This window comes from Antedon mediterranea, chromosome 6 (assembly GCF_964355755.1).
Source record: "Antedon mediterranea chromosome 6, ecAntMedi1.1, whole genome shotgun sequence".
NCBI lineage: Eukaryota > Metazoa > Echinodermata > Crinoidea > Comatulida > Antedonidae > Antedon > Antedon mediterranea.
In genome coordinates, this window is record NC_092675.1 from 1,184,594 (window position 1) to 1,195,865 (window position 11,272).

The 11,272-nt window shown below is 30.9% G+C and overlaps 3 protein-coding genes across 12 annotated transcripts in view; 1 reads left to right on the plus strand and 2 right to left on the minus strand.

The window, feature by feature from the left end:
* Positions 1 to 2,175, plus strand: part of LOC140052333 (PDZ and LIM domain protein 5-like) — a 39,119-nt gene extending 36,944 nt beyond the window's left edge. For all 9 annotated transcript variants that reach the window (XM_072097844.1, XM_072097845.1, XM_072097846.1 and 6 more), the window contains one exon: positions 412 to 2,175. In XM_072097844.1, coding sequence (XP_071953945.1) covers positions 412 to 486 — 75 coding nt within the window. In that variant the 3' untranslated portion in view covers positions 487 to 2,175. The remainder of the gene's footprint in view (positions 1 to 411) is intronic.
* A 217-nt stretch (positions 2,176 to 2,392) lies between these two features.
* Positions 2,393 to 5,117, minus strand: LOC140051333 (aldo-keto reductase family 1 member A1-like). Of its 2 annotated transcripts, none has more exons than XM_072096519.1 (6): positions 4,777 to 5,117; positions 4,047 to 4,198; positions 3,766 to 3,961; positions 2,952 to 3,151; positions 2,782 to 2,854; positions 2,393 to 2,650 (listed from the first exon to the last, which is right to left on the minus strand). In XM_072096519.1, exons 1-6 carry the CDS (start codon positions 4,975 to 4,977, stop codon positions 2,480 to 2,482), a joined length of 993 nt encoding a protein of 330 aa, XP_071952620.1. In that variant the 5' UTR covers positions 4,978 to 5,117; the 3' UTR covers positions 2,393 to 2,479. The 2 variants fall into 2 exon arrangements, with proteins under 2 accessions (XP_071952620.1, XP_071952619.1); XM_072096518.1 differs by having other exon boundaries at positions 4,750 to 5,117.
* A 212-nt stretch (positions 5,118 to 5,329) lies between these two features.
* On the minus strand, positions 5,330 to 11,175 carry LOC140051334 (aldo-keto reductase family 1 member A1-like). Its single transcript, XM_072096520.1, has 7 exons — positions 10,389 to 11,175; positions 9,749 to 9,900; positions 9,318 to 9,513; positions 7,110 to 7,309; positions 6,928 to 7,000; positions 6,295 to 6,381; positions 5,330 to 5,812 (listed from the first exon to the last, which is right to left on the minus strand). Exons 1-7 carry the CDS (start codon positions 10,587 to 10,589, stop codon positions 5,711 to 5,713), a joined length of 1,011 nt encoding a protein of 336 aa, XP_071952621.1. The 5' UTR covers positions 10,590 to 11,175; the 3' UTR covers positions 5,330 to 5,710.
* Positions 11,176 to 11,272: the final 97 nt, after the last annotated feature.

An 11,272-nucleotide genomic window follows, 5' to 3' on the forward strand; every position in this document is an offset into this window, starting at 1 on the left:
CATATTTGGGCACATCATCACTTTTGACAGAGCTTTACACACATGAATGTTAATTACAGAATGAAAAGTAAACTTTCACTGAAGATGAGACTTAATTGATTGAGTTGTTGCCCTATGCTGCACCAGTTCAGAAAAAAAAAACGAAGTCAATGTTTCCCACGCGGCTATACACATATCGATTGGTGCATATCCGCATGTAGCATCGTGAAAACAAAATACTGAGGTTTGATTTTATTTGCCAGAGCCGAAAGCTAGACCCTTTAGGAGGTTTCAGACTTGCAATGTAAATTGTTAAATTTTTAACCTTTTAAATGTTATGACATTTCTATTGAATAAATTCTTCAATTTGAATTTATTGGACGAGGCAGACATTTTACAAATGATCAAAATTATTTTTTTATTTATTTCCAGGCTTGTCAGATCAACTTAGAAGGTCATGGATTCTACGCAAAAAATGGTAAACCATACTGCCCCCAACATGCTTAAATATTTGAGTTAATACAGTAGTATCTATACATTTGGCAACATAGTTTTATAGCTGTAAAAATAGTATAATAGTGAAATGCGGATACGTTTCGCTGAATTACAAGTTGTTTCACTAAAAAAATATGTATAAAAGGTATATTCATTTAGATTTAAAAGTGTCTTCCATAATTTATATATTATAAAATAAAATATTTTTGTGCCAAGCACTTCAAAGTTTAATTGGTAGATTTTATAGTTTAGTATATTCTTCTGCAGAATTTCTTTAAAATAATAGCTTTATTGTTAATTAGAAGCTAATACCTTTATATGTCTCCTTGAGTTTAGTGTAAAGACTAAGTCAAAAGAGATTCAAATATTATATTTTATTGATTTATATTTTAGTAATTGTTCGTTTAGTAGGTATATTAATTGTTAACAATTTGTGTGTAAAAAATCACCATAGCTCTTTACTCTATACTTTGTGAATTTCCCCTAAATTTTGCAAATTGTAACGCAAAAGATAGGACACAATTAAATCAAATTAAGCTCAGCCCTTCATTTCACTATTTATAGGCACTGTCTCCAACCCTATTTCAAAATCCTGTATCCGCCACTGCAAACTTTACAGTGAAATGTTTGATAAATTAATACATGCAACTCTCCAAAAACTGTGCACCTAGATTGGCCTAACAGAGCTGATCTGATACAGGAAAAATGATTGGTGGGGAAATATATTGAAGTATAGGTAGTCTCAGTATTACACTTAGTTTATTTATATGTTGTATTGTAGACCTAGAGATATTATTATTCTAAATCTTCAATCAGTATTATATTATGTGCAGAGCTTATCTAATGCAATAGATGTCACTCTTTTCAGTTAAATTTAGGTTATTCACATTGGCTTTGTATGCATAATTACTATAGAAACAATTTAAAGTTGTTTTTTAAGTAAAATAGAGTCAAATTTGATTTTTTTTATCACTATTTTACGATTGAATTGCTGTTAACTATGCTGTGGTTGTTTTTTTTAGAATCAATTGTTAAAAATTGAAACTTAATTGAGAAATGGAATGTTTTACCATCAGAAGAGTGGTTACTTTCTATTGTAGTATTCACTTATGCAATTTTATCAACAAAAAAAATATAAAAAGCTAGATTATGTAGTATTTATCCTAATTAGTTTCTACTTAATATGTGTTTAACAAATTTACATACACTGTGGATTCAAAACTAATAAGATTAACCAATTGTAATAATATGTACAGTAGTATTAACAAATAATGCATTTTGCTTTTTACCATTATAACTGGTATATGTCAAGTTTATAACAGAATAAACAGAAAAGTCAGACTGCCGGGTGACAAATAACATGTTAAAATATCACTAATCGTGTGACATATCCAGCATTGTCACATTATTTTGTGACAATTTGTTTATGGTAAAGACAGAATACCATATTATGATTATCGCAAATACCACGTGTCAATTCTTTTAATATGACAGTTTCATGACACGCCATATTCATTGTGACAATCCTATGTTGTTAATAATTGTCATATCTTGTGACATCATATCAAACACTGTCACAACTAAGTATCTTGTTGAGTACAGGTAAGAACAGTCAAACATATCATTAGTACTATGTTATATGTGTCATCATGTTTATAATACTAAATTTGCCAGGTAGAAATAAACCAGCTTTGTAACTAATTGTGTCTTCATGTCTTATTTTGTTGTTTTGTTGAGTACAAAAGTCCAAGTAAAGATGAAAATGCAAGGATACACTTTAAAGCCGTGTTAAAAAATCCTGTATAAAATAGTATGTATATTCAATATTTTTGATTTTTGACTATTTAATACAAATTAAATAACATTATATAATGTAATAACATTTCTTAACAAATAAAATCTGAAAAATTGTTTGATGAAGTATTAATAGAGAAGGCCTACTATAAACAGAGTATTTATTTACAGTACTGTATTTATTAACGCACATGAATATTAAAACGGTACTTTATAGCCTTACAAGACTCGTGAATATTATTAGAGTACTGTACTTATTAGGGTTCATGAAAATTACCTGTATATAGTACAGTACGTACAGTGCAAAGACACAAACTCTCCATTTTGGAAGTGAAGATTTAATCGTGTTAAAATCTTTATCATCAAGACAAAAGTCAAATATCTGTGAAAATTGAAATAAGGTAATCACTTGGGCATAAGCCATACATTATGGTACGTATTCCTTTAATCACAAGTTATTATATCAATAAGTTTGGCCTGTTTGTTTAAACAATATTATTTTATTTAACAAACCTGGAAATTCTCAGCTATTCGTCCAGGGTTTACACTCTTTGGAATGGCTACCACATTACGCTGCACTTGAAACCTGAAAAGAAATTTTGAAAAACAGACAGGTAAAATTTTGTTTTTTTGCTCAATGATAAACAGATACCATAAAAATATCACTATTTATACACACAAACCTTAGAGCTATTTGGGCCACAGTCTTGTTATATTTCTTAGCCATCTCTACCAATTTAGGCTCAGAGAAAAGGTCTAAATCGCCTGGGTACTTTGCATTTTTATCGCCACAGCAAAGTGGACTGTATGCTTCAAACACAATGTCTTGTTCATTACAAAACATTACAAGTTCATTCTCTGGCAGGTAGGGATGAGACTCAACCTGTATAATAAATGATGTTGCTTTCGTTCAACATTATCTGTGTTTCACTTCAATATAATATGTAGTATTACAAATGTATGTATAACATAGATAATAATATAAGGTATAAAAATGAGGGATTGTACTGGGAAGTGTTTAAACTACTGGGGCAGGGTGGGAGATAGGTACCCTCAGGCTCTGCGTAGGTATATTTTCTAGTTTGTAATAACTGAATAATTGTACTGTTTTTATCCTAATCTGAAATAATAATTTCTTCATTTAATATTAATAATAATAATAATAATAATATCCTTGATTTATATAGAGCATAATGTTGTGAAACCTCTAAGCGCTGTACATAAACTAATACGATTAAAGGGATTTCAACCATGCTAAAAAAAACCCAAACCGAAGTAAGGAGATACGCCTTCGTCGCTAACCAGGGATCATTGAACACCAGTCGGTCATCCCGGACTCAGGCGGCACCCCCTGCCCTACTTTAATTAGATCTACAACAATCTAGGTGACATAGTAAAGGAGAAAAAAGGGATTAATATGCTTTTTTAACAAGTATGTCTAAAGAACCCCTAAAAAAGAGCCACCGACTGTGCATCTTTAATATATTAAAACCTCACTTGCAATACAGCTGGTTTGATTCGACAGCTGCTGCAAATATCTTCAATTTGTTTACTGTTGAAGTTTGAAACACCAATTGCTTTAACCAATCCCTCGTCCACAAGTTTTTCCATTGCATTCCATGTGTCTTTATAATGTACATCAGCATACATAATGTTGTTATCAGAATCATATGGAAAAAAGGATCCTCCATTTCTATTAAATTCAAAATTTGCTAATTTTTTAAATAAGAAATAAAAAGACAGATAATGCAGTTTAATTGTTTTAGGAGACTACTTACTGAAAAGATATGGGATAATGCATAAGGTACAGATCCAAATAATCTAGTTGAAGATCATTGAGTGTCTCCATTAAAGCTGGTTTGACATCCTCTGGGGCATGTCTGGTATTCCATAGTTTGGAACACATAAATATTTCCTCTCTTGACAAATTCTAAGAGAGAAAAAAAACAAAATATCACAATCGTAAATGCCAAGTCAGTCTATCTTTTTAAGTTTGGGTTGAATAGAATAAACTGATCTGGCCACCAACCAAAAACCAAGGTAAATAGGTCAGTCTGATTCACCTTTAACACATTTGCATAGTGGAAAATAGGCTTAAAGATGTATTGTCCACGTGAAAAATATTTATTACACGTTTTTTGTTGAATATGCCATTATAATGTCGCATAATAGTTATCCACTTTGACTAAAAAATAGAGCAAAAAAAAACCATTTATTTACCAGTGAAAAAACTGTAATTTAAATAGTCATAACAATAGTTTCATAAGTCAAAACACTAATTTTTTTCGTTTGTTTTTCTACAGAAGTGATTAACTTTGGAAACTACAAAAACTATTCAAAGTCAAATTTAATTAATCTTCATTTTTCATGTTTTTGGAGGACAATACATCTTTAAAAGACGATGATTAACAAAAACATTTTTTTTTAAATGTAATCAAAGTAGCCTCTATCCTCTTATCCAGAGCCTGTGGCCTCCTGTACCTTATCTTTTTTAATGTACTGTATTACCATATCTTTCATTGCAGCTTTTAGGGCTAGGCCCACTTCTTTTTCATTTTTATATACCATAGCACTATCAAAATGCCGGTAGCCCACTTCAAGTGCTGATCTGATTGCTACCTCAACTTGGTCAGGCTTCGACTTCCATAGGCCTAACCCAAGAAGTGGCATAGATGCTCCAGTATATAAATGTACAGTTTTCATATTCATCTACTGTGATCTCTGTAGGCCTACTACTCTTACTAACAGCTAAAGAATAATAATAAGGATTAGTAGTATTGTATCATGAATGTTTTGATACTGCAACTTAGGGTGCTGCAACAACCAGCTGATAAAAGGTGAATGACCTGAGGATGGCTTATACGCGGTCACGCGCACCCCTGGATTGTGGATGAAAACATTGAGGGCAGCAGATGGTTAAAATAAAATTGACTGTACTCTAAATGTAACTACAGTACAGTACTACAATAATGCTCAGGATACCATAAATATATCACTAATATTCAGTTCTGCCAATTTTATTTAGTAACAGTAAAGTATTAATACAGTAATATAAAAACAGTATTCTTGACAATTTGCAGATGTTAAATTTATAATCTTGCTGCTCAGACAAAGAGCGGTAAAACTCTATATAAAATATATCAGAGATCATATATTTTTTAACATTTACTAAACAAATTAAATATTTTAGATACAGTGTAATTAGTATTTCTTAAAAAATAAAATTTGAAAGTTTCTTTTAAAGAGTACTGTACTTTTAAGGCTTATGAATATTTATTAATATCTACACCAGCCTCATGAATATTTATTAATATCTACACCAGCCTCGTGAATATGAATAGAATACTGTAGTGCTGGGTCTGTACTAATAAATTAAATTTTTAATTTTGTAATACTTTTAAAATATTATACTTAAAGTGTATGTAGTATTTTTATTTTAAAATCATTTAGATTCCTTAGGCACATAGTGTGCATAGAGTGGATGATGTAGGTCCCTGGCAACTGGGCGGCCATCTTCTCCAATAATTGGCTTATTATCAGGTCCCTGGAAATAAAACAAAATTGTATTTTAAACTTGTGAAAATGAGTTTCTTGTTCATAATCTAGAAAGGATATGAAATCTGCAAGAGTGGAAATGCTTGAATTTAGAATTTGCAGACACTATACAATCACTACTACATGACAAATTGTTCACTTTTGAAAATGTTCCCAACTTCAACATTTAATGTTTACTTCATGATGTTCTATACCCTATAATACCTTTTTTCTATTCATACCTTATAAATATAGTAAAGCACATTTTGAAAAATATTGAAAATTTATTGGATTTAAAAGTATTGAAAGTGTATTAAATTATTATATTCAGAATTCTAAGCCCAAACTTTTACCAAATTAATATTGATTAAAATTAGGGAATAGACGAAACTAGCTTAATAATAATAGTATGGTAATTAATTATTACTTTTTTCTTAAACTAATTTAATATCATATTTTTGAATAAATGTAGTTAAGAAATAAATTGTTTACCTTTTTAGCTCCAACACAAACTCTCCATTTTGGAAGTGAAGATTTGATTGTGTTAAAATCTTTATCATCAAGAGTAAAGTCGAATATCTGTGAATAAGAAGGTAAAAAAAGAACATAAAAATAAACACATGATGTACCGCAAACCAAACTTTACTAAGGTAATGATTACATCCAAACCATTATCTGACAGAGGTGTTTCATAAATTTTGAATATATTCGAGTTGTAGCTCTCTTCTCGTAGAGAATAGGCCAATGTCGGTTTTTCCAGATAAGCTAGGCACGAAATAGACAAGGAAAGTATGTGATGTCTGCTTTTGGTGAGGGTTTTATCCATAACAAATTACATTTTGGCTTACTGATCATGGGATTAACTAGTTACATTGCTCAGTATTTTTGGATCAAAATTATTTTAAAGATTTTGTTGAACAGGCCATTTAAATTCTCATAATAAAGAAATTGGATCGAAAACTAAGAAAAATCGTCTGGAAGTTAATGTGTTTTTGGTACTGTTTATTTGCAAGTAAGCAACTTTATTAAAACTAAAAAATGGCATGTTCAAAGTTTGATTTTGTTTTAAGTTTTATGTTTTGGGGGACAATACACGTTTAAATAAAATAGTTGTATTCAACAAACCTGGAAATTCTCAGCTATTCGTCCAGGATTTACACTCTTTGGAATGGCTACCACATTACGCTGAACTTGAAACCTGAAAAGAAAGGAAATTTAGAAGGTAGTATTTCATGTGACTTCACTTTTAACAAGGTTTGCTCAATGATAAACAGATATCGTAAATATCACTATTTATACACACAAACCTTAGAGCAATTTGGGCCACAGTCTTGTTATATTTCTTAGCCATCTCTACCAATTTAGGCTCAGAGAAAAGGTCTAAATCGCCTGGGTACTTGGCATTTCTATCACCACAACAAAGTGGACTGTATGCTTCAAACACAATGTCTTGTTCATTACAAAACATTACAAGTTCATTCTCTGGCAGGTAGGGGTGAGACTCAACCTGTATTAAAAAAGAAGTACCTTTATTAACATGATAATGTGTTTGATTTTAATATAATAAAATATGTGACTTCAATAATTACAATGACTTTATACTTTAAGTATTTTAAACTCAGTCATAATACATATACAACATAGGAAATGTCACTTGTCTTGTTATACCAATGATCATAATCAACATTTTTATTAAATACATTGATCAAATATATTGATCAAATAAGAATAAGATACATAAAAGATATGTTTTATCAAATAGTCCATGGGATTTAGACTTTTAAATCAAATTGCAATGAAAGGTTTTTTGATGAAATGTTTTCTTTATCAACGTTAGGACTTTTTTTGACAACGGGAAGTAGCCTCTTTGCATAATAAAAATGGTGGACATTTTTAATAATTACTCTATATCTTAAAAACCTTGGTCAAAGTGATTCAACATAGTGTTAAACAAAGGTGCTGAAATGGACCAGAGCACTTGGGTAGACATGTTCTACACCAGAACTATGACAGAGAAGTGACTTGAACCTGTGATGGTATTGGTTCGGCCACTTGATGACTCAAATAAAAATGACAGAGAAGAAATTACTGTTATCAATGAAACAAACATCTGTTGTGATTGTATAAATAACAATTATTTGTGCTGTTATGCAACACAAACCAAACGTACGTATTGATTTTATGAAATGAAATTTTACCAAACTAGTAATAATGTTGACATACTGTAGATACTTTATCTGCATAAATTAAGAACGAATGATGATTTCAAATAAAGTAACAATAATATGTGTAGGCCTAGAGTTCCCAAATAACTGGACTGGACACTTTTAAGCAAAACATATCATTGTTTTTTGGTTATAAATTAAACAAAGCCTGGTTTTGTGATTATGTATTCATCAGTGTTGTTGCAAATCAAATTGTTAGGTGTGATTGTGGAAGATGTCTGGTTATTTTATGTATTCATCAGTGTTGGTGCAAATCAAATTGTTAGGTGTGATTGTGGAAGATGTCTGGTTATTTTATGTGTTCTTCAGTGTTGGTGCAAATCAAATTGTTAGGTGTGATTGTGGAAGATGTCTGGTTATTTTATGTATTCATCAGTGTTGGTGCAAATCAAATTGTTAGGTGTGATTGTGGAAGATGTCTGGTTATTTTATGTGTTCATCAGTGTTGGTGCAAATCAAATTGTTAGGTGTGATTGTGGAAGATGTCTGGTTATTTTATGTATTCATCAGTGTTGGTGCAAATCAAATTGTTAGGTGTGATTGTGGAAGATGTCTGGTTATTTTATGTATTCATCAGTGTTGGTGCAAATCAAATTGTTAGGTGTGATTGTGGAAGATGTCTGGTTATTTTATGTGTTCATCAGTGTTGGTGCAAATCAAATTGTTAGGTGTGATTGTGGAAGATGTCTGGTTATTTTATGTATTCATCAGTGTTGGTGCAAATCAAATTGTTAGGTGTGATTGTGGAAGATGTCTGGTTATTTTATGTGTTCATCAGTGTTGGTGCAAATCAAATTGTTAGGTGTGATTGTGGAAGATGTATGGTTATTTTATGTGTTCATCAGTGTTGGTACAAATCAAATTGTTAGGTGTGATTGTGGAAGATGTCTGGTTATTTTTCTAGTTTAATTCTTTTTGTGTTCAGTATGTATTGTTATATGAATATACTATCTGGAAAAATAAAGGAAATGATTGAATGAATTCAACGGTGGCTTACAGCTCTGTCTACACCATTAAACTATATGTGACAAAAAATGTGATGTGCCCATATATGGACATGATGGTGTCATATCACTACCATATAATTTTGGGTATTTCACCACCATATTTAGGCAATTCACACTTTTTTGTCACACTAGCTTGATAGTGTAGACAGAGCTTCACAAAATTTACAATAAATTGAATTTGTACACAGATTTTGTGATTTTTATTCCCTATACAATACTATTTGTACTGTACTGTGTATTTATTCTAAAATATTGATTAACTTCATAATTATTAAAACCTCACTTGCAATACAGCTGGTTTGATTCGACAGCTGCTGCAAATCTCTTCAATTTGTTGACTGTTGAAGTTTGAAACACCGATTGCTTTAACCAATCCCTCGTCCACAAGTTTTTCCATTTCATTCCATGTTTCTTTATAATGTACATCAGCATACATAATGTTATTCTCAGAATCATATGGAACTAACGATCCTCCATTTCTATGACATGATAAATTAATCAATTAATTACCAGAATATATAAAGATAGATCCTTTGTGCTGAGATAATGATTAAAAATGAATTATAAACGGAAAATTTAAAACAAATACAGTATGTATTTTTTAATGATTATATAATAAAATAGATTTATTTCAATTTAAAAATATAATATTTTTGTCAATTTCAATAGACATATGGATATGTAATTTTTTTTTTAAAGAACCTTAAACCTTACTGAAAAGCTATGGGGTTATGCATCAGATAGAGATCTAAATAATCCAGTTGAAGATCATTGAGTGTCTCCATTAAAGCTGGTTTGACATCCTCTGGGGCATGTCTGGTATTCCATAGTTTGGAACACATAAATATTTCCTCTCGTGCCAAATTCTGGAAAAAAAACCAAATACAATAATTAACACCAATTAAAAGGATGATAAGAATTAGATATAGGCCTAGGGTCTGATTTGTAAGTTGAAGAATGACCTAGGATACAGTATATCTCATGTTTTAGCCATGGCATTCCTTTGTCTGTTATACCTTGCATTTTTTAATTATTTGTAAATAATATTAATATACTCAAAATTTTATTGATTGTAATAATTTATTTATGCATTTAAAAACATATATGAAACTCATTGATGCTCCATACACTGTGATCAAAATGTAAAAGGAATAGGCCTAGGCCTATTGTCCTGCAACATGGCCATGCAGACGGGTATACACTCAGTCTAGTGATACATTGTCAGAATTGAGAAGCAACATTTTATTTTCAACATTTAGTAAACTGTGCCGACACCACTTTTGCACATCAAAACTACAACTATCCAACAAATCAGCCAGTATCTAATACTTAAAAAAAAAGACTGTTACCATACCATATCTTTAATTGCGGCTTTTAGGGCTAGGCCCACTTCTTTTTCATTTTCATATACCATAGCACTATCAAAATGCCGGTAGCCCACTCCGAGTGCTGATCTGATTGCTAACTCAACTTGGTCAGGTTTCGACTTCCATAGGCCTAAACCAAGAAGTGGCATAGATGCTCCAGTATATAAACGTGCAGCTGTCATATTCATCTACTGTAATACTAATAATAATATTGCTAAAGAAAAATATATTCTACAATAGCAATTATATCATTTATTATGTTGATACTTGTTAATTAAAAAGTAACGTGTAGGCCTACGTGTCTCATGTGCAATGAATAGCTAGCAGCAGCTGAAGCAGCAATGCGTATGAATGACCTGGGGATGGTTTACACGCCCCTGGATTTTGGAATTAAGAAAACGCGAGGGCAGCAGGAGACCTAATTACGTTCATATAAAATAAAATCAAAAGTCAAACTTTTTTTAATTGTTAGCATTTAATGTGAATGAATAATTTGTTGCCAAGTTAGTAAACATATATCATTTAACTTAACACAGTTTTCGATGTCTGGCGAGTTATTGTAAAGGTATTACACGGATTCTATGTAGGCCTAATTCTAAAATTGCAACAAGCACACACTGATGTATATAGGAAACAGAGCAATGACACATCATGGTTAGATTCCATTACCATTTTAGTATTAGATATTTTCCGATTGAAGTTACACAATTGGATTACAATTAATGCATAGTTATGGACTTATGAAATAGTATTTCGAAGACACGAATTAAAAAAAATGTCCCTCCGTTATAATATAATAGTCTTTAATTACTGTCCGTATTCATCAAAGTCCGTTTTAATAGTTTAATGTTTAAACAATGATTTGTACAAA

Excerpts from the sequence above, each read along its gene's own strand:
- LOC140051333 (XM_072096518.1), bottom strand. The coding sequence starts at position 4,977 with ATGAATATGAAAACTGTACATTTATATACTGGAGCATCTATGCCACTT. Across the intron at positions 3,152-3,765 it reads TCAAACCAGCTGTATTGCAA|GTTGAGTCTCATCCCTACCT; the intron begins GTGAGGTTTTAA and ends TTTATTATACAG. Across the intron at positions 2,651-2,781 it reads GAATAGCTGAGAATTTCCAG|ATATTTGACTTTTGTCTTGA; the intron begins GTTTGTTAAATA and ends CAATTTTCACAG.
- LOC140051334 (XM_072096520.1), bottom strand. The coding sequence starts at position 10,589 with ATGAATATGACAGCTGCACGTTTATATACTGGAGCATCTATGCCACTT. Across the intron at positions 7,001-7,109 it reads GTGGCCCAAATTGCTCTAAG|GTTTCAAGTTCAGCGTAATG; the intron begins GTTTGTGTGTAT and ends CTTTCTTTTCAG. Across the intron at positions 5,813-6,294 it reads TTTGTGTTGGAGCTAAAAAG|GGACCTGATAATAAGCCAAT; the intron begins GTAAACAATTTA and ends TTTTATTTCCAG.